The sequence below is a fragment of the Epargyreus clarus genome, unplaced genomic scaffold, assembly GCF_041222505.1.
Source record: "Epargyreus clarus isolate Ecla_fem2 unplaced genomic scaffold, WU_Ecla_fem_2.2 ptg000032l, whole genome shotgun sequence".
Taxonomy (NCBI): domain Eukaryota; kingdom Metazoa; phylum Arthropoda; class Insecta; order Lepidoptera; family Hesperiidae; genus Epargyreus; species Epargyreus clarus.
Genome location: NW_027332237.1, coordinates 8,432,163 through 8,456,608, shown reverse-complemented (window position 1 = coordinate 8,456,608; position 24,446 = coordinate 8,432,163). Strand labels below are relative to the sequence as shown.

General features: G+C 36.7%; 1 protein-coding gene across 1 annotated transcript; it reads right to left on the bottom strand.

The window, feature by feature from the left end:
* Positions 1-7,468: 7,468 nt before the first annotated feature.
* Positions 7,469-14,516, bottom strand: Jheh-lp4 (juvenile hormone epoxide hydrolase-like protein 4). Its single transcript, XM_073090137.1, has 7 exons — positions 14,421-14,516; positions 13,378-13,572; positions 10,947-11,204; positions 9,379-9,525; positions 8,709-9,051; positions 8,070-8,301; positions 7,469-7,676 (listed from the first exon to the last, which is right to left on the bottom strand). The coding sequence occupies exons 1-7, from the start codon at positions 14,514-14,516 to the stop codon at positions 7,469-7,471; spliced, it is 1,479 nt and encodes a 492-aa protein (XP_072946238.1).
* Positions 14,517-24,446: the final 9,930 nt, after the last annotated feature.

Here is a 24,446-nt window from a genome sequence, read left to right as displayed (position 1 = left end):
GGAAACTACAGATTTACCGACTCGAAAAATATACCTGGTGTAGGATTTTCTATCAACGTCATTTCTCCCCCAATCAGCATCTGCATAGCCTGTTATTATTGTTCCACTCTTCTCAAAGTTCAAACATAACTCTTTTGTTCCTTTAAGATAACGAAGTACTCTTTTGGCACATATCCAATGAGATTTGTTGTAGGAATTGTTAAACTGGCTCAGATAGCTGACCGCGTGTGCAATATCTGGACGCGATCCTACCGTAATATACATCAGCGATCCTATTAGACTCCTGTACTCAAACTTACCACTTTCATCATTAAGTGATTTTTCAAGTTTTATACCAGTCTCCATAGGCGTCACTGCGGGTTTACAATCTTCTATTTTAAACCTCTGTAAAACTTTATCAATATAGTTAGTTTGATCGAGGGTTATCTTATCTTTCAACTTACAGATTCTCATTCCTAGGAAGTGTCTTGCTGGCCCTAAATCTGTAATTTCGAACTCACTGTTGAGTTTCTTCTTAATTTCAATTACTTCCTGAAAAGTATTAGGTGTTGACATTACCAAAATGTCATCAACATAAAGTGCTATTATAATAAGCTTATCTTTGCTATGTTTATAATAAACACATGCTTCTAATGTTGACCTCGAAAATTTTAACTTGTCACACAAAACCATATTAATCTTCTCATTCCATGCTTTAGCTGCTTGCTTTAAGCCATAAATAGCTTTATTAAGCTTAAAAATCTTATTCTCACTTCCTTTAATTTTAAAGGATTCCGGCTGCTCCATATATACTAATTCTTGGAGATCACCATGAAGAAAAGCTGTCTTTACATCCAAGTGTTGAATATCCATATTATATTCAGCAGCTATTGCTAACAGTGTTCGAATACTTGAATAACGAACAACAGGAGAGAACGTCTCATTATAGTCTATCCCGTATTTTTGTGTGAAGCCTTTAGCTACTAATCTAGCTTTATATTTAAGAAGTTCACCATTGAGACCTAGTTTCTTTTTAAATATCCACTTACATTTTACCGGTGTGCGACCACTAATTCGATCAGTAAGTGTCCAACATTTGTTGACAAGAAATGAATTATACTCATCTTGCATTGCCTTTTTCCAGTTGTCTGCTTCTGGACCACTCAAGGCTTCCTTTACTGTCTGTGGTTCATCACCGTCAGTAGTACGTGACATTTCATTGACCATATAGGACAACATAGAATCAGAGTTCATTTCTTCTTCCGCGTATGAACTAGAAGATGACTCCTCTTCCTCTGGAACATAAGTTTTATCCGCAGTATCATTTGAATAAAAACTCTCCTCGCTGTCAGAATCATGTACTGATATCACGCTATATCTCGGTTCAAGCTGAATTAAAGATGTGTCATCAGAATTAACCGTAACTGAGATATTTTCCTCAGTAGATGATTCCTTAGGAGGTTCCTTGTCATTTAAATTGAAAGTCACTCGTTTAAATGATTCTTTATGATTATTATCATCATTTGACACATTCATAAATCTATCCTCTAAAAATGAAACATCCCTAGCTTTAGTACAGTCCCTAGGGTTGTCAGGGTCTAATAATCTATACCCCTTAGTATCTTCGCAATAGCCTACGAAAATATACTTCTTAGCTTTGGCTTGCAATTTGTTTCTTTTATTTATATGTACATATGCAATACAGCCAAAAGTACGTAAATGTGATATGGATACCTTTTTATTCATCCACTTCTCCTCCGGAGTGCAGCCTCTAACTGCCAAAGTTGGAGATCTATTCTTGAGATAGACAGCTGTGTTTACGGCTTCAGCCCAAAAGTTCTGCTCAAGGTTGGCTTCTCGAAGCATGCAGCGTGTCTTCTCCATTATGCTCTTATTAGCACGTTCAGCAACTCCGTTTTGCTGAGGAGAGTATGGCACTGTTGTCTGGTGTACAATACCATTCTGCTTTAGAAATGTCTGAAATCTAAAATTACAATATTCAGTTCCATTATCACTACGTATACGTTTTAATTTCTTATTCGTCTGATTTTCAACTAAAACCTTCCAAAATTTAAATGTTTCAAAAACTTCATCTTTCCTCTTCAAAAAATAAACAAAAGTCTTCCTAGAAAAATCGTCAATAAACGTTACGAAATATCTAGCTCCACCAATCGACGTAGAAGGCATTGGACCACACAAGTCAGTGTGAACCAACTCTAAGACTTCTGTCGCTCTATTAAAAGAACGCTTAGGAAATGATGCACGAGTTTGCTTTCCCTCGATACATGATACACATTTTTGGAAATTAGTTTTATCATATGAAATTCCTGTAACCATACCTAGTCTTAATAACTCCATACTACGAACATTAAGATGTGCAAGACGACGATGCCATACCTGCTGAGAAACACTATATTTCTCAGTAACGGCAGGTATCGCCACAGCTGTACCTGTATCTTGCTTATTCACATCTAATTTCTTCTTAGTACAACCTGAATCTGAAATGCTATTAAGACTAATGTTACAGTTAAATTTAGACGAATCAACTGTGTCTAAGCAATAGACACCATTACATAAAGTGGCTGTAGCAATTACATTCTTATTGTCAAAAATATTGCACTTGCTATTGTTAAAGACCAATTTAAGCCCTTTTGCAGTCATAGCGCTAACAGATAACAAATTTGTTGTTAAATTGGGTACATAATATACGTTATTTATTGTTCTAACGTTACCTTTTCGCATATTGACCCTCACTGTACCTCTGCCAGCGGTATATAGCTTATCACCGTTCGCTATGGTTACATCTATTTTGTCTTCATTTACAAAATTCCTTATAATACTTTTGTCACCGCTCATGTGTTCTGTGGCACCGCTGTCCACATACCAAGAACCATGCATAATGTTCGCTGACAACGCAGATAGTAGGCCTTTCGATTTGTCAGTATTGGTCTTCTTTTTACAGCTCGACTTGTGACAATCTTTAATGACATGACCTAATTTCTTGCACCGGAAACATCTTGTTTGTTTTCAAACAAACAAGGCGGAAGCATCTTCACCCTTGTCATATCTTCGGATATTCTCCTGCAATAACTTTCCTTTAACAATTTCACTGGATAGTACCACATTCGAATTCTCTAAAGCCATTATAAGAGGATCGTAGTCAGATGTTAAACCGCTTAACATAATCACTGCTACAAAATCATCCTCTAAAGGTGCGCGTATCTCGCTCAACTGCTGTGATAATCCCGTAATTTTGTTAATGTAGCTTTCCATGTCCTCACTCTCATTGAGTTTTATTGCAAATAATTTTCTGAGGAGACCCAGCCTGCGACATAAACCTTTGTCCTCATATGCTTTCGACAAGCTGGTCCAGGCTTCATGTGCTGACTTCGCGATGCGTATGTGTGGAATCACTGATGATTCAACAGACAAAGCAATTCGGGCTAACGCTTTCTGTTGTTTCTTACTATCATCTTCCTTATTTTCCACGCATTCCCACAAACCTTCTTGTATTAAAATCATCTTCATCATGAACTTCCAGGAAATGTAATTTTCCATTCCTTTTAATTTTTCAAAGGAAATAAAATTCGAAGACATTTTGTGAAAATTCGCCGTATTTTGTTTTTGTAGGCGACTTTTATTTTTACAAGATATTATTCAATATTATCCAATATTAATATTCGCGCGGTGTTCTTGTGATCTGGGAACCATAACCTGAAGGAGTTATAGGATAATATAAACGAACTTGCAGGATTAATCACGATATATTACTTGGAATCTGTACACTACATTAAACATACACTTGACAGACAGACTGATCAAATCAAAGAGTGACACATAGATATATTTAAAAGTAAATTAATTTACATTGAGTTTATATATGTATCTTCAACATATATCCCGCACCGTGTGAACGTTGTTACGGCAACATTCCAAATAAACAAACTAAATAAAAACGAAAAAACGAGAATTAGAATTTCGTCGAGACTTTCTCGACGACCTCCTGTCTAGATTATTTATTAAAGTTCAGAAATAAATTCATATGTGACACGTTTTCAATTCGAATAAAACCAATTTAAATCAATCAAATCGAGTCGAATTCAATCAACCGAATTAAATCAAAGAAATGTATCCCAAAATGTAAATTATTAATTTAAATTGTTATTTAAAAATGAATTGCCACATATGAACATTTTGGGACTTCTTCTTTAAAATTAATCAATCTTAAGTATAATTCACTAAACAACATCTACTACGTCTGCGTCACAAATAAAAAGTTTAAAAACTAAACGAGTTGCGGCGACGAGTAACTTCATTTAGCGCCGCTGATTTGATTTGATGCGATTAAATGTTTGTCGTCTTTTTTCTCCGATGATCATTTATTAAAAATCACAAATACTAAAAAATAATCACGCAGTACCCATTTTAATTAGTTCAAATTCATCATAAAACATAGATTATTTATATAACCATACATCCACATCCACATCCACATATCCACATGTTATAATAATTTTGTGACTTTCATCATTAAAATGTAAAATATAAAAAAAAGTATATCTAGTACCTCTACATCACAAATAAAGACTCTTTAAAAGAGTTTAAAAACGAAATGAGTTGCGGCGACGAGTAACTGGATTTAGCGCCGCTGAGACGATTTAAAACGATTACCGTCTCGTCAGGACTACGTCGTCAATCTCCGGTTATTATTTATTAAGGATCACAAATAAAAGAATGTTTTACACAGTCATCGTATTTCATTAATTCAATCAAATCGAATCAATCGAATTATTAAAATCAAACAATATGATCCTAAAAGAAGATTATTTATTTAAAATGTATGTTCTTTAAATCGAAAATAAGTGTAAATTGCCACATTATAACCATTTTGAGATTTCAATCATTAAAAGTTTTACTTGACTAAATAACATCTAGTACGTCACACAACAAATAAGAGTTTAAAAACGAAACGAGTTGCAGCGACGAGTAACTAGATTTAGCGCCGCTGAGTCGATTTAAAACGATTACCGTCTCGTCGGGACTACGTCGAGTCTCGATTTTTTGATTAATCACAAATTGTTTGCGAGATACATTAATGTTGTTTTTGTTTTTGAAATCAAATCGGATTGAATCAAATTAAACCGAATAAAAGTGAATCCATACCAATCAAATTAAATAAATAAATTGAATTGTATAACAAGTAAATATGTCACGAATATTGTTAAATTGTCCCCAATTAACTATTTTTTACATGTCAAATTAAATTGAAATACCTCAATATTATGTACGATTGTGTAATAATGTACTCGTATAAGTACATGTAAGACGTATGTGGAACTTATAATCCCTTTATCGGTACTCTCAATCCTTAAAACAAAAAAATACTGTGTGTTTTTGTGTACTTAACATGACCGGTTCAGAAGTGTAAAATGTTCAAAAAGAGTACCTTATATTTAAAATGTAAACGAAAAAATATTTTAGAAAATTTATTTCATAAAGAGTTAGTAGAGGATATAACTCCTTAAGCTTTTAAAACAGAATCTTGAAAAACGTAATATAACAGACATCCAATAAAACTTAATCAACAAAAAATTCAATTTTAAAACACATCAAGTATTTTAATTAAAATGTAATGAAGATGTTTTCTGTATACGAAAAGTAAAATCTGGTACACATTCATAAAACTGTAGTTAATAAGCATTTTAGAAAACGTGTTCCGTATGTGACAAAGCTTTGTCATCGTCATCGTCAACCCATTACTATCCCACTACTGGGAACGGGTCTCTCAGAATGAGAAGGATTAGGCAATTGTCTACCGCGCTTTTCACATACCTTCAACATTGGTTTTTATGATCTCCCAGGTATGAACGTTTCCTCGCGATGTTGTCCTTATATAACAGCAGTGTTAAGCGCTGCTGAGTACTGGTTTGAAGGGTGTAGTAAGGAAGATATACTGTTCCGAGGCGTTTCAGCTTAGTCCTCAGGGCGTAGCGGCGCATCTATGGCCGACCTCAGATAGGAATATCTAATACTATCTGGGGTTGATAACAGTTGTCCATGGGCAGCAGTTGCCACTTATCATCAGGCGATGCATGCTCGTCTGTTACTCTTATATAATTATTAAGATAAACACCGAACTCTAGCACGCAATCACCAAGACGAATCTACTAAAAAGTCGATGTTGTCTTGTTACTCGAAAAACGGAACCCTAGGACGAAACAAAACTTTTTCGTCCTTTTTGAGACAGACTAACCGCGTCGCTTCCTTCAGTTTAACTCGATTCCAGTGCACTGACTCCGCGTCTGCCTCTGAACCCTCGGACCCTAAGGGTGTTCACACACTTGCGATTGATAGCTAAAATATTTACATTAAAAAATCACACGCACAATTTTATACTAGGAGTATATTTTGAAAGGACTTTGAGGTAGAATAGTTAGACTTACCCACCTATTTCTACCGCGAAGTAGTTCTGTATTTCGCTGAAAGGATGAGGATACCGGCTGACTTACATATGAGGCGATCATCTTAGTCCTCAGTGGCAAAGATGGTCACAGATTTCCATGGTTGACACTGACCACTTTCTTTCAGGTGAACTGCAAGCTCATTGGCTACACCGATCTCCCAAAAAAAATGTATGTACAGAGATTTTAACATACACTCATTGAAATTAATATCCTTTTTTCCCTTTTACAAAACTTTAAAATACTCCATGAAATCATTACTAAGCTTGTATGTGACGATAATATTTAATGTTATCTCTTCTAACCGCAAACGTGTAGAATAAATGTTAAAATAACAGTAAAAATCACAAAATCGCATATCTTCTCCCTCTTTAATCGCAAACCTGTGGTCCGCCTGAATTAATTCCAAAAGACTACCCCATCATTTTGCAAACGACAAGTTTTGCAATTCGTACTCAAATCCGGTTCTTTACATTAACTTTTCCAATTTCGTCTCGTTTCGCAATAACTCTCCTTTACAAGAAGCAAGTTTCTAGCAATACAATAAAAATACTTTGTGTTCTTACTAAAACAAAATAAAAATATTACATGCTGTCCAATAGAAAGTGGTCATTGCTATCTATCGACTTCTTTTACCAACCTCAGATAATATTGGAGATCTATCTGAAGTTGGCAACAGGTCTTTGCCATACGTTGATAAGTATATCTCCCGTACCACAACTTTCAAACCAGAACACAGCAGCGCTTAACAATATTAGGGAGAAATAAGTGTGACAGTGGTACCAAAAAACTAAAACGGACCACACCATTAATATATTACTGAAGATAAGGCGACATTCAAAACAGTAGTCATACAATTGATATCAAGTCTATTGACATATTACATCACAATTTGACAAAATTTTTACATAAATATCTTTCATAACCGCAATGCAATATCCTGGTAATTTTCGTATAACGATTATGGTTAAAGAAGTAAAACTTCGTTATAGAAAAAATAAAAGAATCTAGTAAAAAAATTAAATTTATTATTTTTTATATTTCAAGAAGCTCTGCACAGCCTTGAAAACGTCGTTGCTGAACTCCGCAGGCTTCTCAAAGGCGATGAATCGGCCCCCTACATCCAGGTTAGTGGTTCCCACCAGGTTAGGGTATTTCCAACGGAGGACGAAGTCAGGACTGTGGAAGAACTCATGCTTGGCCCGAAGACCCCAAGTCGGTACTGGTGTTGGTACTCTGGAAAAGAAGATAATTATGCTTGTGTAAAAGTCAAAAGGGTTCATTTAAATATGCAAATGTAAAACGTAATAAGCGCGTGCAATTGCAGACATAACAGTAGTACCTATCCTTCACTTTTTGAATTGTAATATTTATGTCTCTCCTAAATATTGTTAGTTGTGTAGACATCTTGTGCCTATCAAAATGTAAAAACTAGTTTTGTCTGGTAACTGCCGCCTATGCCTTTGACAGGATTATAATACTACCGAAGATCGACAGATGTTCGGTTACATCTGATGACCGATTTGAAACGCCTTAGATAACTATTTTTCTGTTACTGCTCCCTAAAAACTATATACAAAGCTTGCTATTGCTATAGGCAAGAAATTATAGGTTTAATTTTTTACTCACTTTGCTAAAGTTTGTTCCAAGTCATAACTGCTGAAAATCTCCTTATATAACCTTAGCGCAGTAGTAATACTATTAGTACTCCAATACAGCATCACATTGTCCAAGATATCAGTCGGTGAGAAGTTAGAGAGACCACCATCCGGCAAGTCCTTGTTGTGAGGATTGGAGAACATCAAAATCCTATCCATAGTGTAAGCTAAGAGTCCTACAGGAGAATCCTGGAGAGCTATACCTGGAAAGGGAAGGCGTTAAATCTTACTTTTATAATTCCTAAGATGCTCCAAAATTCAACCGAAGTGTGATTGCCTTTGTGTTAATCTTTGAGGATATTGTTAGTGATTGGCTTCGAATAACGGTTATAAAGAAATGTCACCATGAACTGATGACTACAGCGATTGAAAGGTAACAAGTAAATTCAGTAACTCTTTCCTATTAAAATACAGTTTTCTGCCAAAGTATCAAAGCGTAATAATTTTGGCCTCCAACATATAACCACTGACATACTCGTAACTGGATTTCGCACGCATTATAGTCATACTGGTAATAATTTTGTAATAATTGTCGTTTTCTCAGCAAACATTCGTCAAATTAACGAATCACATGTCAATTAGCAGTTTAAAGTAACTACTGAAGTCTTACCGATCGTATCTGGCTTCGTCCCTTGAAGATGCAAGTATCCAGTTTCCTCCAACATATAACTGACTTTGTCAGTCAGCGGATACATTTTGTCAACGTTGTCGGCGACCAATGTTGGCCAAATAGATCCCAATATCCAAACCCAATCAGCTTGCTTGGACAAGTTCACAGGGAAGTTTGTATGGAAACCGAGGACTTGGTCAGGGAAGATGGTGGCCAAATGTGATCCAATAAGATGGCCCAAATCCCCTCCTTGGACGTAGAATTTGTTGAACCCAAGTCTTTGCATGAGGTTTCGCAGAATGACGGCTATTTTCAAGGGGTTCAGCCCTTTACGAGCGGGACCCTAAAATAAAATTACACATGTTCAATGTCATTCGATAAATTGTTTTAAGTTTAAGTTATAATATTTGCACTATCGACGTCATCAACCCATTACTATCCCATTGCTGGGCACAGAACTTCTATGAGTATGAAAGAGGCTTAGACCTTAATAAGCCTCCGATCAAGTGCTACTTGGACAAGACTTCCCAAACCTTGAGATTTTTTTTCATTCGCTGAGTTGTCAAGTAAATAGACTTAATAATTTAATTTATACAATTGAGGTACAAAATAATCGATAATTTTTTTTTTCTTCATCCAACCATCCATCAGCCTTTGATTCTTTTCTTACCTGAGAGTAAACAAATCCGGGAAGACTAGGCGCAATAACTTCAAACACGAAGTCATATCCTGGCCTGACGGTGGTCAAAAGAGGTATCGCTTCATAGAACTCTCTCACAGAACCTGGCCAACCATGGATCAAAAGTAGAGGTAAAACCTGAAATTAAATTATATCACAATGTTTATCAAGATAAAGTGTTAGCATATGGATTTGAACCCTGTAAGGGGATCATAAGAAACTCCGGCGGAACCACCGCTACACCTATTTCTGCCTATTAACAGTAGTGTTAAGGGCAGCTGTGTTCTGGTTTAAATGGTGGGGTAAGGCAGACATACTTTTCCGAGTCGTACAAGCTTAGTTCTCAGGCGTAGCGCCTGTGGCATCTGTGGCCGACCTCAGGTACGAATATCTAATGCTATCTGGGGTCCAAGATGTCCAAGGGTGGTAGTGACCACTTACTATCAGGTGCTTGTTCATTTGCTACTCCTATATTATAAAAAAAAAAATCAGTTAAAACGCTTAATATAGTGTATACCCTCATAGTACTCGTATAATACCCTCCAAAGACCATAAGATCGACTCCATGCGTCAGTAGTTTGATTTTACTAGACAGTTCAACACGTACAACTCGGACACGTAGAGAGAATGGGGGAAGATCGAGCCCCGAAGCGCGCATACCTGGGTGTTGCTGACGGGCGAAGACCAGTTGGACGGCCTAAATACCACTGGAAAGATGAAGCAGTTAGGGACCTCAGGGAGCTAGGACAACACAACTGGCAAGAAATTGCACAGGATCGGGAGAAATGGCGACTTCTCGTATCGGAGGCCAAGACTCACTTCGGGTCGACGAGCCACCGGAGTACAGTAGTAGTAGTAGAGACAGTTCAAAGTAAAACATAAACCTAAGTATTCTATGTCCTACCTTATTAGTAATGCTCTTCATTTGACCTTAAAAAACTAAACAAACTTTACGAAAGGGTGCTCAAGGCTAACAAAGATTGGCATGAGAGCGTCAATGATGTACGACGGTAGTAACTGCGAGCTAACTGCCGCTTGAATGAACTTTTCTTAATTACATTCATTCTGTATTCAAAGCCTCATAGATAAAATTTACGTAGCTGTATGATACACTTTGTACCAGGTTTAGATACTTGCTGTGTGCAGACGAATAGACGCGAGTACGAGTGTGTAAATAACCTATTCGTGTGTATTTGGTACATGCCATGACACTCGCTCCTTCTCCGTAGGTTTTAGGTTTTTCAGCGCGAAACCAAGGAATTTGCGCTTATTATTGTGCGTATCGTTTACATACAAGTACTCATCATTGTTTGGCAAGTTACTCGGCGAATTGTTCGTGAGAAAATAGAAATCTCAATGGTCTAACTGCGGTGAGGTGACACGTTTAACAGTCATGTAAAATTTGAATCTCTACTGACTTAAAGCATTATAAATTATTCATTAGGAGTTTAACTAATTAGTTACTCAACCCTTCTATTTGAAGTTGATTACACCATTGCGTGGACAAAACTCTAACTTAACTTATTCAATATTTCTACCAAATAAAAAACTGAATTTACCTTAACATTATCCTTAACTTCGGGCTTCACGTGCAAGAAGTGCATATCTAAGCCTTGTATATTAGTCTTGTAGTGATCCAACTTGTTCAGGAACCTAGCCCTGTCCCTGTATTGATACTTAAACTGCCAGTGTGCGAAGACTTGTGCGAAAGTATCTGAGTTGACACCGTAGCTCCAAGATTCGTTCACACTCCTCATGGCTCTGTAGTAGCTTCCCTGACGGTAGGTCTCTGATTTTTTACGCATGCCTTCTAACATCTGAAAGTGTTTTACAAAATTTATTGTAATCTGTTTCATTCATACGTTCATATGCGTAGTTAATTAATGTTTTAATTCAATTTAACTGGTGTTCCTCTGGCGCGGGGGCGGCGGCTACAGCTGCTGAAAGCACCAAGCGTCGTAAATATATTAGTTTATGCAATAACTATATATTTGTGGCGTTTGGTGTTAAAACTTTGGGTCCATGGGGTCCGGATGCTTGGCAGCTATTTAAACAGCTGTCAACTCGTTTGGTCGACGTCTCTGGGGACCCGAGAGCTGGCATACATTTCGCTCAAAGGATTGGTATAGCAATTCAGAGAGGAAATGCTGCCAGCGTCTTGGGAACCTTGCCCAAAGACAGTGATGGTGACAATTTTTTATGGTAGTGTTTTTGTTTTTATATTTTTGTTTTTCATTTTTGTATATATGTAAATTTTGTAAATAAGTGGTTTTATATTTATAGTTTAATTTATTTCTTTTAATTTTCTGTAAGTTTAATTATAATTGTAAATATTTTTCAGTTAATACTGTCCGAAATGATTAAATGTTACTTGGATGACAATGTTATACTTTGATATGATTTGAAGGTAGAACAATCTGTGGGTCGACTTCGGCGGCGCTACCGCCAAACTTAAATCTGTCTAATAACAGCAGTGTTAAGCGCTGCTGTGTTCTGGTTCCAATGGTAAGGAAGACATACTTTTCCGAGGTAAAGCAGCTTTGTCGTCAGAAGTAGTACATCTGAGGCCCACCTCCAGGAATCTTATCTTATCTGGGGTTGACTACAAATGTCCATAGGCGGTAGCTACTTACCATCAGGTGGACTGCATGCTCGTCTGCTAATCCTACATCACAAAAAATCCGTATTTAGTACTAACCTAATTTTACCGGGTATACCACATCCATTAATCCTTTTATACCAAAGTTTTGAAACCTTACAAAGATTTGAAAACACGAAACACGATAATATACGTACAAGCGAGCCAATTATAAGTTTTTCGTTAATTAAAGCGAAAACTTTAGAAGGAATTTAAAGCATGTTCACTGAAATACGCTTTTCAGTTTCAACATACGCTGAAAGGCTTGTAATATTTTACTCCCTAGGAGTCGTATTTCAGCAAAAAGATATAACATTCATTAACCATCCATAACTCATTATTATCCCACTGCTTAACTTATTTTATATTTTATTCTAATTATTCAATAATTCATTTAATAATTTGGATTTTAGAAACACCGCGGTTACTATCTTCTTTAGCCTATAAATATTAATTCTTGCCTCTGAAACATCAGTGGACCAATATCACAATATGAATATCTACATATTTCGCCTAGCAAAAAAATCGAAAAAAAAAATCGGTGTGAATGCTTTTTAAGATAAAAATTATATTTATCATAAATATATTCTATCTATCATAAATATGAAAACAAATTAAATATAGCTTTCTAATCTCCATTGAGTCGTATTACACAATCTGTCACCGTACCATGAAACCACGTCAGCCTTATCATGGACATACGTGGTCGGGGCACGCGATTGTGTTATGTAAATAATAATATTGTTATCTATTAATTAGGTTAGGATTGATTATGTTTGTGGAATGTTGGTGTAACTTCGTCGGTAGCTACTGACACATTGGTCGTCATACCGGTTCCGGGTTCGATCCCCGCCTGAGACTTAAATTGTAAATTTATATTTCAACGCTGTGTCTGGATGTTTGTGTAGTCTCCTTTATATGTGCACTTAAAATTGACTTATCCTAATGAATCATATTATTGTAGTGAGGTAAAGTAGTAATAAAAATCAAAATTAAATTATTTCTAAATTTTGAATCTCTTAAGATTTTAGAGGACACAGATTATTGTAGACTTAATTATAGATTTTACAGTATTCTTTTAAAACAACTTCCTAAAGGAAAGAGGTTCTCAACTTTTTTTCATATAATATTTTTATTTAGAAAAAAATCCATGCATTAATGGCCAAAGAAAAAGAAACCTATTATATAACTGAGTATTATCTAAAGAAGATTGGTGTATAAAGTCTGTCCATTCTCACATGGCCAATATATTATATGGCCTACATCTTTCTTACTCAGAGAGGAGTTCTAAGCCCATCAATGGGAAAAAATGCCCAAATCTGTCTATAAATATGTAATGAAAAAATACTTACAGCATCAGAGAATATCGCTCTAAATCTTCTAACTGACGTATTCTTAGTTTTAACGTTAGCTGGTCCCCACCACTCCTCCAAGTCGATCTTCGGTAGGTCTGGTACTGTTGTCACATCGAGGTACACCTTGACGGCTGCGGCTGCAATGGCCACTGCTACCCCCAGCGTCACTAAACATGCTATTTTGCTGCAACCCTGTGAAATTAATTTTAAGTAAGTATAATTAAGAAAATGTGATAATATAATTAAGTAACTGTATTATAATTAAGAAGATGTGATGACATAAGCCAGGAATTATGGTACAGAGGTTAATAACGCAGTGATTATTATATTGACATTGACTAGAACCGGATTCCATCTTAAGCACTTTCAATTTGATAAAATAATGTTTACTCTATTGCGTTTTACTTTTTATTGTATAACCAATATACCATTTTTTCTTTTTTTTTTTTGTTTACGCAGGGGAAACCTTCAAAAGGTACCCGGAGCCGTGGGAGCGACGCAGGGTTTCTTACCGCACTAAAACCCCCCGGTGGCCGTCCTCGGCGCTGCGTAGAGGGCTCCGGGATCTCCAAAGGAACGCAACCGGAGCCCTCTTAGCGCGTTACCCCGTCGGGCTCCGCCCAGATGAGCTTAGCGCTCGCCACACCTGGTGCGTACAATGGTAAGCGACCACACATACCGCCGTCCTTCCCGAGGCCGCTGGCTGGGCGGTTCGAGCTCCCACTCTTGCCACCCGCAACCCCGGAAGCCCCCTTTTAGTCGCCTCTTACGACAGGCAGGGGATACCGTAGCCCTATTCTGGGCTACAAGGACATATAACCAATATACCAAAATATCATATAACCTAAAATAATATTTTCAAATTGATTGTATGAGCTAATTTAAGGGAAGTTTCATTCATCAGAAATTATTCAAACGATTAATAACAGTAAAGTCGGTAGTATAGCGTCATCATCCTGAGGTTAGACTTATGCCCAGCAGTGGGACAATCATTGATGATGATGGTTGATGATGAGTTGTAATAATTTTAAATAACTTACACTAGAACTGCTCGTTTTAGTAGAATTCGACTTTTTTTCAGTCTTACTTTTTCCCACATTTTCACTATCCTTCTTCTTTTTCGATTTTTGAGCCATTTTAAACCAAAATTAATTTAATTAATACTTATAGCTAATCAATGACTTTATGTTACAACGGTCATAATGACACTAAATCACATAGTTACTCAGGATAGTACGATTACAAAAGATAAAAAAAGATAAAATTATCGCAGGTTACCACAATCGGATTCTAATTTATCTTATCTTGTTTAATCGAAGGGAGTTTAATTAAATTGAAGTAACATGTTAAATAAAATAAAGATAGCCTGATTTAATACGTAATCTTTTTACCGGAGTACGGAGGGTAATGTTTTAAGTATTTGTATGTATGTACAGTCAGCTTCAAAAATAGATGAACAAATTAAGGTTTCAATAATTTTATCTGCTCATCTACTCGTACTTATGAAGCTGGCTGTACCTATGCCACCTCATATTTTAAACTATTTAAGCTGTATGGCATACCAAAGAATAATACATAACAATACGCTACCCTCCGAAATACATTACCCTCCAGCCATTCCAGCTTAGTCCTCAGGGGTGGCGGCGCATCTGTAGCAGACCTCAGGTAGGAATATCTAATCCTATATGAGGTTGAGTACAGGTCGGCAGTAGCCACTTACCATCAGGTGGACTGCATTCTCGTCTGCTACTCTTATATTATAAGAAAATAATTATAAACAACATAATAAAAGAAATCGATCAACATAATATTGATAGAATATAATAGAGTAAGGAATTATAACATTACGTTATTAAAACAGACGAAAACCATCAAACAGAGTCTGGAAAATCCAATCTCAGGATTGAGGAAAATAAAATTTCTTTCCGAACACGAAAATGATATTACTTCCCCTAATAACATTGGTTCGTACTCCCGAATACAAGGCTTGTGATGCTTTGAAGCAAATGACCTAGAAAACTGATATGAAATGACTTACGAGTACTACTTTAGAGTACTAAGAGAACGTTTACACTTATCGATCAGGTCTATGTTTTAATTTATGTCTTCATCTCATTTAACTTCAAAAAGTAAAGCCTAAAGCAGCTACATAACTTTTTATAATTTAAAATTATCAAACGAGCATACAGTACGCCTTATGATAAATAAATAAACGCTTTCTACACTCACAGCCCCACACTAGGATTCCCTGTGTTGTGGGTGCAATGGACACACACATAGACAAATAAACAAATACCCAGACCCTGGAACAGAAATCTAAATTCAGCATTTAGATATCTGTCTGGCCGGGGATCGAACCCGGGACCCCTTGCGCGTCAGACCGGTATGGTGACCGCTCCGCCACGCGGGTCGTCATAATTTGATATATGATAAGCGGCTACTGCCGCCCATGGATATCTGTAATCAATCCCAGATAATAGGATTCTTACTAGAGGCTGGTCATAGATGCCTTGCTACAACTGAGGACTAAGTTGGAATGCCTCGGACAAATAAGACACCTTACCACGCCCTTCAAAGCGGAACAGCAGTGCTTAACACTGCTTAACACTGTTATTAGGCAGAAATAAATGTGGTGGTGCCGCTGAAGTCGAACCACCTATATCAACGTATTCGTATAACCAAGCCAAAAAACGCATAAATATAAAAATAACTCTAAAGTGCCTTTTAAGCACTATCTAAATTCTATTTTACCTTAATAGGCCATAAAAAGCAGTAATATTAATCCATCACTCCGTCTCTGGCTCATTTGATATTCAGATGTCCCGGATATCGGCTGACTTATTCCACGCTGACGATTCTACCTATAGTTAGTTAGAATGACTTGTCTGTCATAATGAATGAATACTTTAGTAACTTTAAATTTAGCTAGAGACATACATAAATATAAATCAATAAATAAGTAATAAATAACTAAGTATCAATAAGCGTACAACTCTGTTTTTGCTTTTTTAGCAGTTTACTCCAATAAGCCATAAAAATCGGTAAAAATTTACTCATTTATTATTCCGGTGTCGTTGATGTCGGCAGAGACATGTGACTCCGACAATTCTTTCTAGAAAACTATCTGGTCTAGAAATCTACTTAGCCTTAAAGCTCACAACATCAAATGCTTTGCTAATATTATATTGCTTGAAAATCCACAAATACCTATATGAAAATAGTTTTTAACCGCTCTTTCAGCACTCCTACTCTAATAGGCCTTAAAAAGCAAGTAACATTAATTCGTCGCCCTGTCTATGGCACATTTGATATTCAGATGTCGCGAATATCGACAGAAACATTTGACGCAGACATTTTTTTCTAGAAAGCTATCGCTGGCTGGTGCTGTATGTGGCTCATTTGATTCTCCAGGACATCGAAAGAAACATTTGACGCACCGTATTCTACTCAGTACTTTACTCTATCTATTTTAAACCAAACCAGCCGTTAAAATAAGAACTTAAGTACCATTTCGTATCCAACCCCATAAACCCAAATTTAATACGAGAAAACTTTTAAAGTGCTTTTTCAGCACTCCTACTTTAATTGGTAACATTAATTCGTCGCACTCTCTCTTTGGCTCATTTGATATTCAGATGTGACGGATATCGACAAAAACATTTGACGCACACAATTCTACTCATACCTTACCCCCAATCTTCCAAACCCTAAACAACATACCTAACTGCGGTTATAAGGCGAACTAGGTACTGCGATGCCCTCTAAATAAAAGAAGATTATGGGTAAATATTATTTTGTACCCCACCTAAAGACACAAATATATGCGAATACTTTTAAAGTGCTTTTTCAGCACTCTCACTCTAATAGGCCATAAAAAGCGGTAACATTAATTCGTCGCGCTGTCTGTGGCTCATTTGATATTCAGATGTCGCGGATATCGACGGAGACGTTTTTGCCGCATTCAATCTGTCTCTTAATGCGACACTGAAATTCAGATCAGTGATTGGTGTAGATCAATATCTCGTAGTCTCTGTCTGGTAATGCATTTATGAAATTATATAGAAAAAGATATGTAACTGCCCTTAATAGATCTGTAAGCAACCTTAATAAAGTTTCGCTAATGTCGGCTGTGCGTTGTTACCTCTGAGGACTATGTTGCAATTCATCGTGTAATATCGTGTAAATCTTGTAAATACGTATGGTTTACAAGATATAATATTTTTAATACTCGTTATAATGTTTATATTAATTTATAATTTTTTTTAGATTGAGCTACTTACGGTAGATTTAAATGCACAAAACCGGTTGAAGGGAAAAGGATGCACCACCGCTATTCCTCATTATGCCTTTTACCAATAGTGTTAAATATTATTATTATATGCTGACTTAAAGCTGATAGCAAAAGAGGTAGCAGTCCATCTGATGGTCATTGATTACTGCCGCCTATGGGCATTCGTTACCAACTCTGTATAGAAGAGGTTCTACATCCAAGGCTTTAGAAGATCTGCTGATAACTGTAATCACAGATGCGTAACCACTAACCTTACAAGTTCCACCATCTCACGAAGAAAAATATAACAATATTATATTCTCACAAAAAATATTAAATTTTAATACTCTCTCTAATATTGCTACTCTACATTTGTTACCCGGACGTTTTGATAGAGACACGTTGAATATGGATAAGACGGAGAGATAGCTGCGTAAAACCTAACCCGCGTCATTTAAATTACCTTTTTTTAGCCCTTTGCAATGACGCTAATGAAAAGTATCGCTTAAAAGGGCATGAATAAGGATACTTGTAAATTCGCATTAAATTGCAATTTATTAATTAGCTTATTGAATGAAAGGGGTTTTAAAGAGGGATCTCTAATTATATTCATTTTTCTTTATGATATCGGAGTAGCAAACGAGCATGCTATCCATTGGATGATAAGAGGCTACTTTCGCTCGTGAAAATAAATAATGAGCTGTAAATGGAATTAAAGTTATATCTAAAATTATTAAAAAAATGTTTTCTCCCCCCTGAGGACTAAGTAAGAACGCCTTTTAATGAAGTGAAAACTTCTTTGGCGGCGATGTGTACTTTTGTGTTGTAGAAAGTGTTAAACTCGCGTCAGGACACATGACCTGATCGGAAATTCGTAAGACGGCAAAGCAAATCAAAAGTCGAGATGTTATCCGGTGTCAGCATAGAAAAAATATGACAATCGGTGTCAGTTTCCTTTTTTATTTATTATATTTTATTATTTTGGTAAGGTTTCGAAAGTTTGAAGGGTAAGTTTGTAGGGTATGGTAAGAGAGACATACTTTTCCGAGGCATTTCAGCTTAATTCTCAGGGGTAGCGGCGCATCTGTGGCGGACCTCTGATGGTAAGCTGGTCTTATCCGGGATTGATTGCAAATTTCCATGGGCGGCAATAGCCACTTCCCATCAAGTAGACTGCATGCTTGTCTGCTATATTACATAAAAAAATAAAATAAAAAAGACACTCAAGATTTATTTTACTGCCATCTTCAACAGTAGCCCAGCTGTTATAAGGCAAATATAGATGCAGAAATGCCTTTGGCCGTCAAAGAGTTCTACCAACTACTTTCAATACACAGTTAAATAAAAGCGATTGATAATTGAACAAGGATCGTTCCGATGTCTCCGGGCGGCAGTCGTCATCCATTATCGGGATTAAACGAACGCTTTATGTAAATTAGGACTTTGTACAGTTCAAGCGTAATATTAAACTATTTAGAAAGAGTTTTCTTTTGAGGTACTATCAAATAAGCTTGTAACAATTTTGAAGGACTATGAGTCGTCGTCAACCCATTACTATCTGACTGTTAGGTACGGATCTTCTCTCAGAAATAAAAGGATTAGGCCATAGTCCACCGCGCTGGCCAAATGTAAATTGGTAGACTTCACACACTTTAAGGAACGTTTTTAAAAACTCTTAGCCGTTGAGGTTTCCTCGCTATGTTTAACTTCACCGTTAAAGCAATAATTAATTTCTAATATGCCCATTTTGAGAAAACAAGATCGCCTGGGATTCTAACCTTGGACCACTTGATAGAAACACCGAGTTTTACTTTTATGCATATATAGAAATTCAATCTGTAATCATATCTTTTATATAAATTTTTGCACAACATATAAGTTGAAGTTTATAAATCTTACACGGTTCACTATTACCTTTTATATAACTATTAATAAATACATAAGTAAATCCAATCTATGACTTAATGTTTCATATAATTTATTTTGTGGTCGTGACTCTACTTTTGTTGCATCTATTATTTTCATATAACCATTGGAAATCACTACATTATTCAGTAGTGTTTCCTGTAATGTACTTTTGACTACAATATTATTGAGTTTTATCTGCAATTAAGGTATTTTCACACTTACAGGATAATATTTCATATTTTAGATTTTTCTAACAAAACAAAACTAATTATTTCATCGTTTATGTATTCATATTTAAAAAAATGAACCTCTCAATTTATTAAATGTATATTATGGATTAGGTATCTATTTTATTACTTAGTCAATGGTCTATTATTTTCCCACCATTCTCTTATCAAGATACTGAAAATGTCAACTAGTCGGATGAAATAATAAACCTAAGCATCATTAAAAAAAACTACCTAAAATATAGTCCTTTTCACTCTCACAGCACGAATCCAACGACTCCTCGTAACTTAAAGTCCGGCAAGCCATTAATTGCGATGCACGCCGTGTTAGAAAGTGAGACATAAACACATAGATAGGCTCGAAAAAAAATCCTTCGTAGTCAGGTAAAGAGGCATTTTTTTATATTTAACCTAACGATAAGGCAGACGGGCTACCTGATGGAAAGCAGTCACCGTCGCCTATGGACATTTGCAACACCAGAGGAGTCGTCAATGCATCGCCGGCTTTGAAGGAGAGTTCTTTTTACACCCTTCTTGAAGAGCCCCATGTCATAGTTCTGAGGGAATACCTCAGAAGGAAGTTCATTCTACATTTTGCACTTACGCGGCAAAAACGCGGTATAAATAAAGCTAGTCAATAAATATAGCTTGGTCCTTATAGTGGACACAATCCTTAAGCCAACGTCGGCGTTATGGAGATAAGATCGTAACATCTGATCGAATAGCGATAGCTTACTTAAGTTGTACTCGAACCTACCACTGGGAGCTATCTTTATGGATAACTGACGGCTTCAAACGTAAGTTTTTTGAATACATTGAAAATATAAAAGGAGAGAGTACTACATGATCGCTATTCATAATATATGGACGTAGTACTAACGTGAGGTGAGGTGAATTGAAGTATGGACATACTTTTCCGAGGCGTTCCAGCTTAGTCCTCAGAGGTAGCGGCGCATCTGTGACCGACTTCAGGTAGGAATGTCTAATCCTATCTGGGGTTGATTACAGATGTCCATGGGCGGCAGTAGCCACTTACCATTAGGTGGACTGCATGCCCGTCTGCTACTCCTATATTAAAAAAAAGGTACGGCATTTCATCGTGCCGTGCATATGCCGTGCCGTGCCTTGCGCCTGCTTAGATTATTTTCGATAATAATATATAATCGGTGAAAATAAATCGAATATCGTTTTTTTTTTTATCTAATATAGAAGCAGTGATAGCCTAGTGGTTAAGAAACGCGGCCTCTCGATCGAGGGGTCCGAGGTTCAAATCCCAGGCACGCACCTCTGATTTTCAAAATTATGTGCGTATTAGAAATTAATTATCGCTTGCTTAAACGGTGAAGGAAAACATCGTGAGAAAACCTGCATACCTGAGCTATCTAAAAAATAAAAAAGTTTCAAAGGTATGTGAAGTCTATTCTAGTCTAAGCCAATTCGCACATGGCCAGCGTGGAGGACTATGGCCTAATCCTTCTCACTCTGAGAGGAGACCCGTGCCCAGCAGTGGGACAGTAATGGGTTGATGATGAGGTACGTGCCGTGCCGTGCAGTTCCATGCGTTGACGTGCCGTGCTGGAGACGGCACTTTCTACATTCACGGCTAACATTAAAATTTTCTAAATAACATACCATGACACACACAAAGACGATTGCTGAAACACCCAGACTCAGAAGAGAAATCCAAATTCATCATTTAGATATCTGTCTGGCCGGAAATCGAACCCGGAACCCTCTGCACGTCAGACCGGTATGGCGATCACTCCGCCACAGCGGTCGTCAGTGAACGCGATCATGCTACAACGTGTGGACCTTGTTCATAGATGCGTTTGCTTACTTAGTATATATAATTGCTGAAGAAAAAATCGACGAATCGCTGTTTTGTTACTAAGTAGTATAACATCAATTTTCGGTATTCATAACGTTGGATAGATAGATTATTAACAAGCAGCATAAAATATTGCCGACCCATGAAGATTATTTCTAATTTGATAGGTGCTGTTATATAAATCGAAAATGTATTTATTTTTTGTGAAAAGTTATAAAATCCGTAATCAAGGAAATTTAAAATCACTGACCTGTTTCACAGACACGCATAAGAGAAATCTATTAAAATGGTAATAAAATAACAAATACGAAATATACTAACGAATGCCCATCACATTACAAGAGATGTGAATGCGAGAAAAACCGTGGAGCAAGCTAGTTGTGATATAAAATCAAATCGTGCATTATTATCCCGGTACAAACGAGCGCCATGTTCCTGTCGGATTTATACGTCAGATAATAACTTAGCGGGAACAAGAGCGATGTATATAATGTATATGCAGCTATAGAGAATATTATGATACGTAAATTATGAGTACAAAACAATATTTTTTCTTAAGCTTGAAAGACCATTGCAACCTGTAATGTTAATATTGATACCAATTCGGTTTAAGTCTAGCCTACTCAAAATTTATCAACGATGTACATAGTCTTTATGTACGTACATAATCCTGATGTCAGAATGGCCGGTCACCTTAAAAAGTAGTTTATCTTTTTTTAATCGAAGGTAGCAATTAGTAGCAATTAATAGCAACTAGTAGCAACTAGGTAGCAACTTTTAGTAATTATTTAGATGTAAAATTTGGGTCGTGACCGGCCATTCTGACGGTCACAGTCTTTACGACTTTGTTACACTTCTTATGTAACATTTCTGATTCATTAATCCCGATTTTATCATAAAAATCGTTCAATCTTTTTAGACTTTACTGACGGTTTAAAACGGATAATATGGTTTGGCCAATTATTGTGAACATTGCCCCACAAAAAGGGATTGGTCACTAAAGCTATAACATGTATTGTACCCTCAACCCATCCGATTCGGAGGAGCATGATGATGACACACTCGGAGAAAGAAACCTATACCTAGCAGGGACGCGTGCCGGAATGGGTCCTGCGCTGTCTTCATCCCACTAATATCTAAAATTGCTATTCGACGCGACTCGTTTCTATGTTCAGAGCGAATTAGCAGTTTTGCGCTGAATATAGTTCTAGCTACTACTTATCCTTTTTTAATAGTGTAGATCTGGTGACCCTAGTCTCTCCAGCTTCACCGGGTTTGGAAGCTTAGCGGGGACAAGAGGGAAGACTATGGAAGAAGATAATTTTGGTCACCGTTGCCGGTTTCCTACACCGTCCACCTTGGTGAGTACTATCCCATTTCAATACCATATACATCAGTCATTAAACAAAACAAGTATGTACTTTGCAAACGTAGTACATAATATAATTTTAAAATGACATCGTGCATTATTACGCGGCGCTGCAAACGACCGCCATGTTCCTGTCGGATTTAAACGTCAGATAATAACGTAGCGGAAATGATGGTTGTATTATAATATTTATGTATTACTATGTATAAGAATAACCTTTTGTAGAAGTACTCTATATAACTCTGGAGTTAAACCTGAAGTGTATTAGGAATTAGTATCTTTTTCCATTCTGGAGTTATTATAGTTGTTTATGTAGTGTGTGAATTACAGTCATGATATGTGGAATCCTATTGTGTGATTATAAGTGAAGAAACTTTTAATTCCATTTTTCTGGAACCGTCAAAATATTCGTCATATGCTTCAGAACTGGAGATTTGAATCTGTCTGGAATCGCACATGAAACCCTCTGCGTATCAGAACGCTGTTGTATCCGCTAAACTAACCCATACTTAGATAGAGCATAGTGCTAAGACATACTTATCCGAAGCGTTTCAAATTAGTCCTTAGTAAAAGCAAAGCATCTGTGGCACACCTCATGTAAGACACTTATCGTGTGCTGATGACATATGTATATTTACAGCAATTGCCACTTACCTACCATACCATCATGTAAACTGTGTGCTCCTTTGCTACTTCTGTATTACAAAAGCTGGTAGAACCCTTTGTGGTTCGACTCCGGCGGCACCACCGCAACACCATTTCTGCCTTATAACAGCAGTGTTAGGCGCTGCTGTGTTCCGTGAGGTTGATTACAGATGTCCATGGGCGGCAGTAGCCACTTGCCATCAAGTGGACTGCTCGTCTGCTACTCCAATATTATAAAAAAAAAAAACAAAAACATACCTTTCCAAATCATAACCAAATTCATAGCCGTAAGACATTTTTACTACATACGAGTATAAACATATAACAGCTGTAATACCTTTTCAAAAGCCTACATTCAGTATGAAGTGCTATGTATTGAATACGAACACGCATGCACGCTATAACGGCACTTGTGTCACAGCCACACGACCCACTTTCCTTCACATTAATTTTCATCAACAATTCGTGAACATATCGCACTGTGGCCAGAAATAATTATGTGTGGAATTCAACCAGACACAATATGAACATGGAGGTTTTCGTTATAATGGAGAAGGTATTATTTCTGCCTCATAACAGCAGTGTTAAGGGCTCTTGTGTTTTGATTTGAAGGGTATGGTAATGTGTGCGTATGGACATCTGTAATCAACCGATAAGATTAGATTCGGTTATTATTCGATTAGGTGGGTTATAAATGCCATGCCATACCTATGAGGGCGAAGGTGGAACGCTGCGAAAATACATATATATCCCTGCAGTTTTCATGTTTATCAAATTCAACTTCGTAACTGTTTTCAGCATTTTTCGCTAATACATTCG

Coding starts and splice junctions, on each gene's coding strand:
- Jheh-lp4 (XM_073090137.1), bottom strand. CDS start 14,516: ATGGCTCAAAAATCGAAAAAGAAGAAGGATAGTGAAAATGTGGGAAAA. Junction 9,052..9,378: donor CCGGATTTGTTTACTCTCAG/GTAAGAAAAGAA, acceptor ATTTTATTTTAG/GGTCCCGCTCGTAAAGGGCT. Junction 7,677..8,069: donor TTGGAACAAACTTTAGCAAA/GTGAGTAAAAAA, acceptor CTTCTTTTCCAG/AGTACCAACACCAGTACCGA.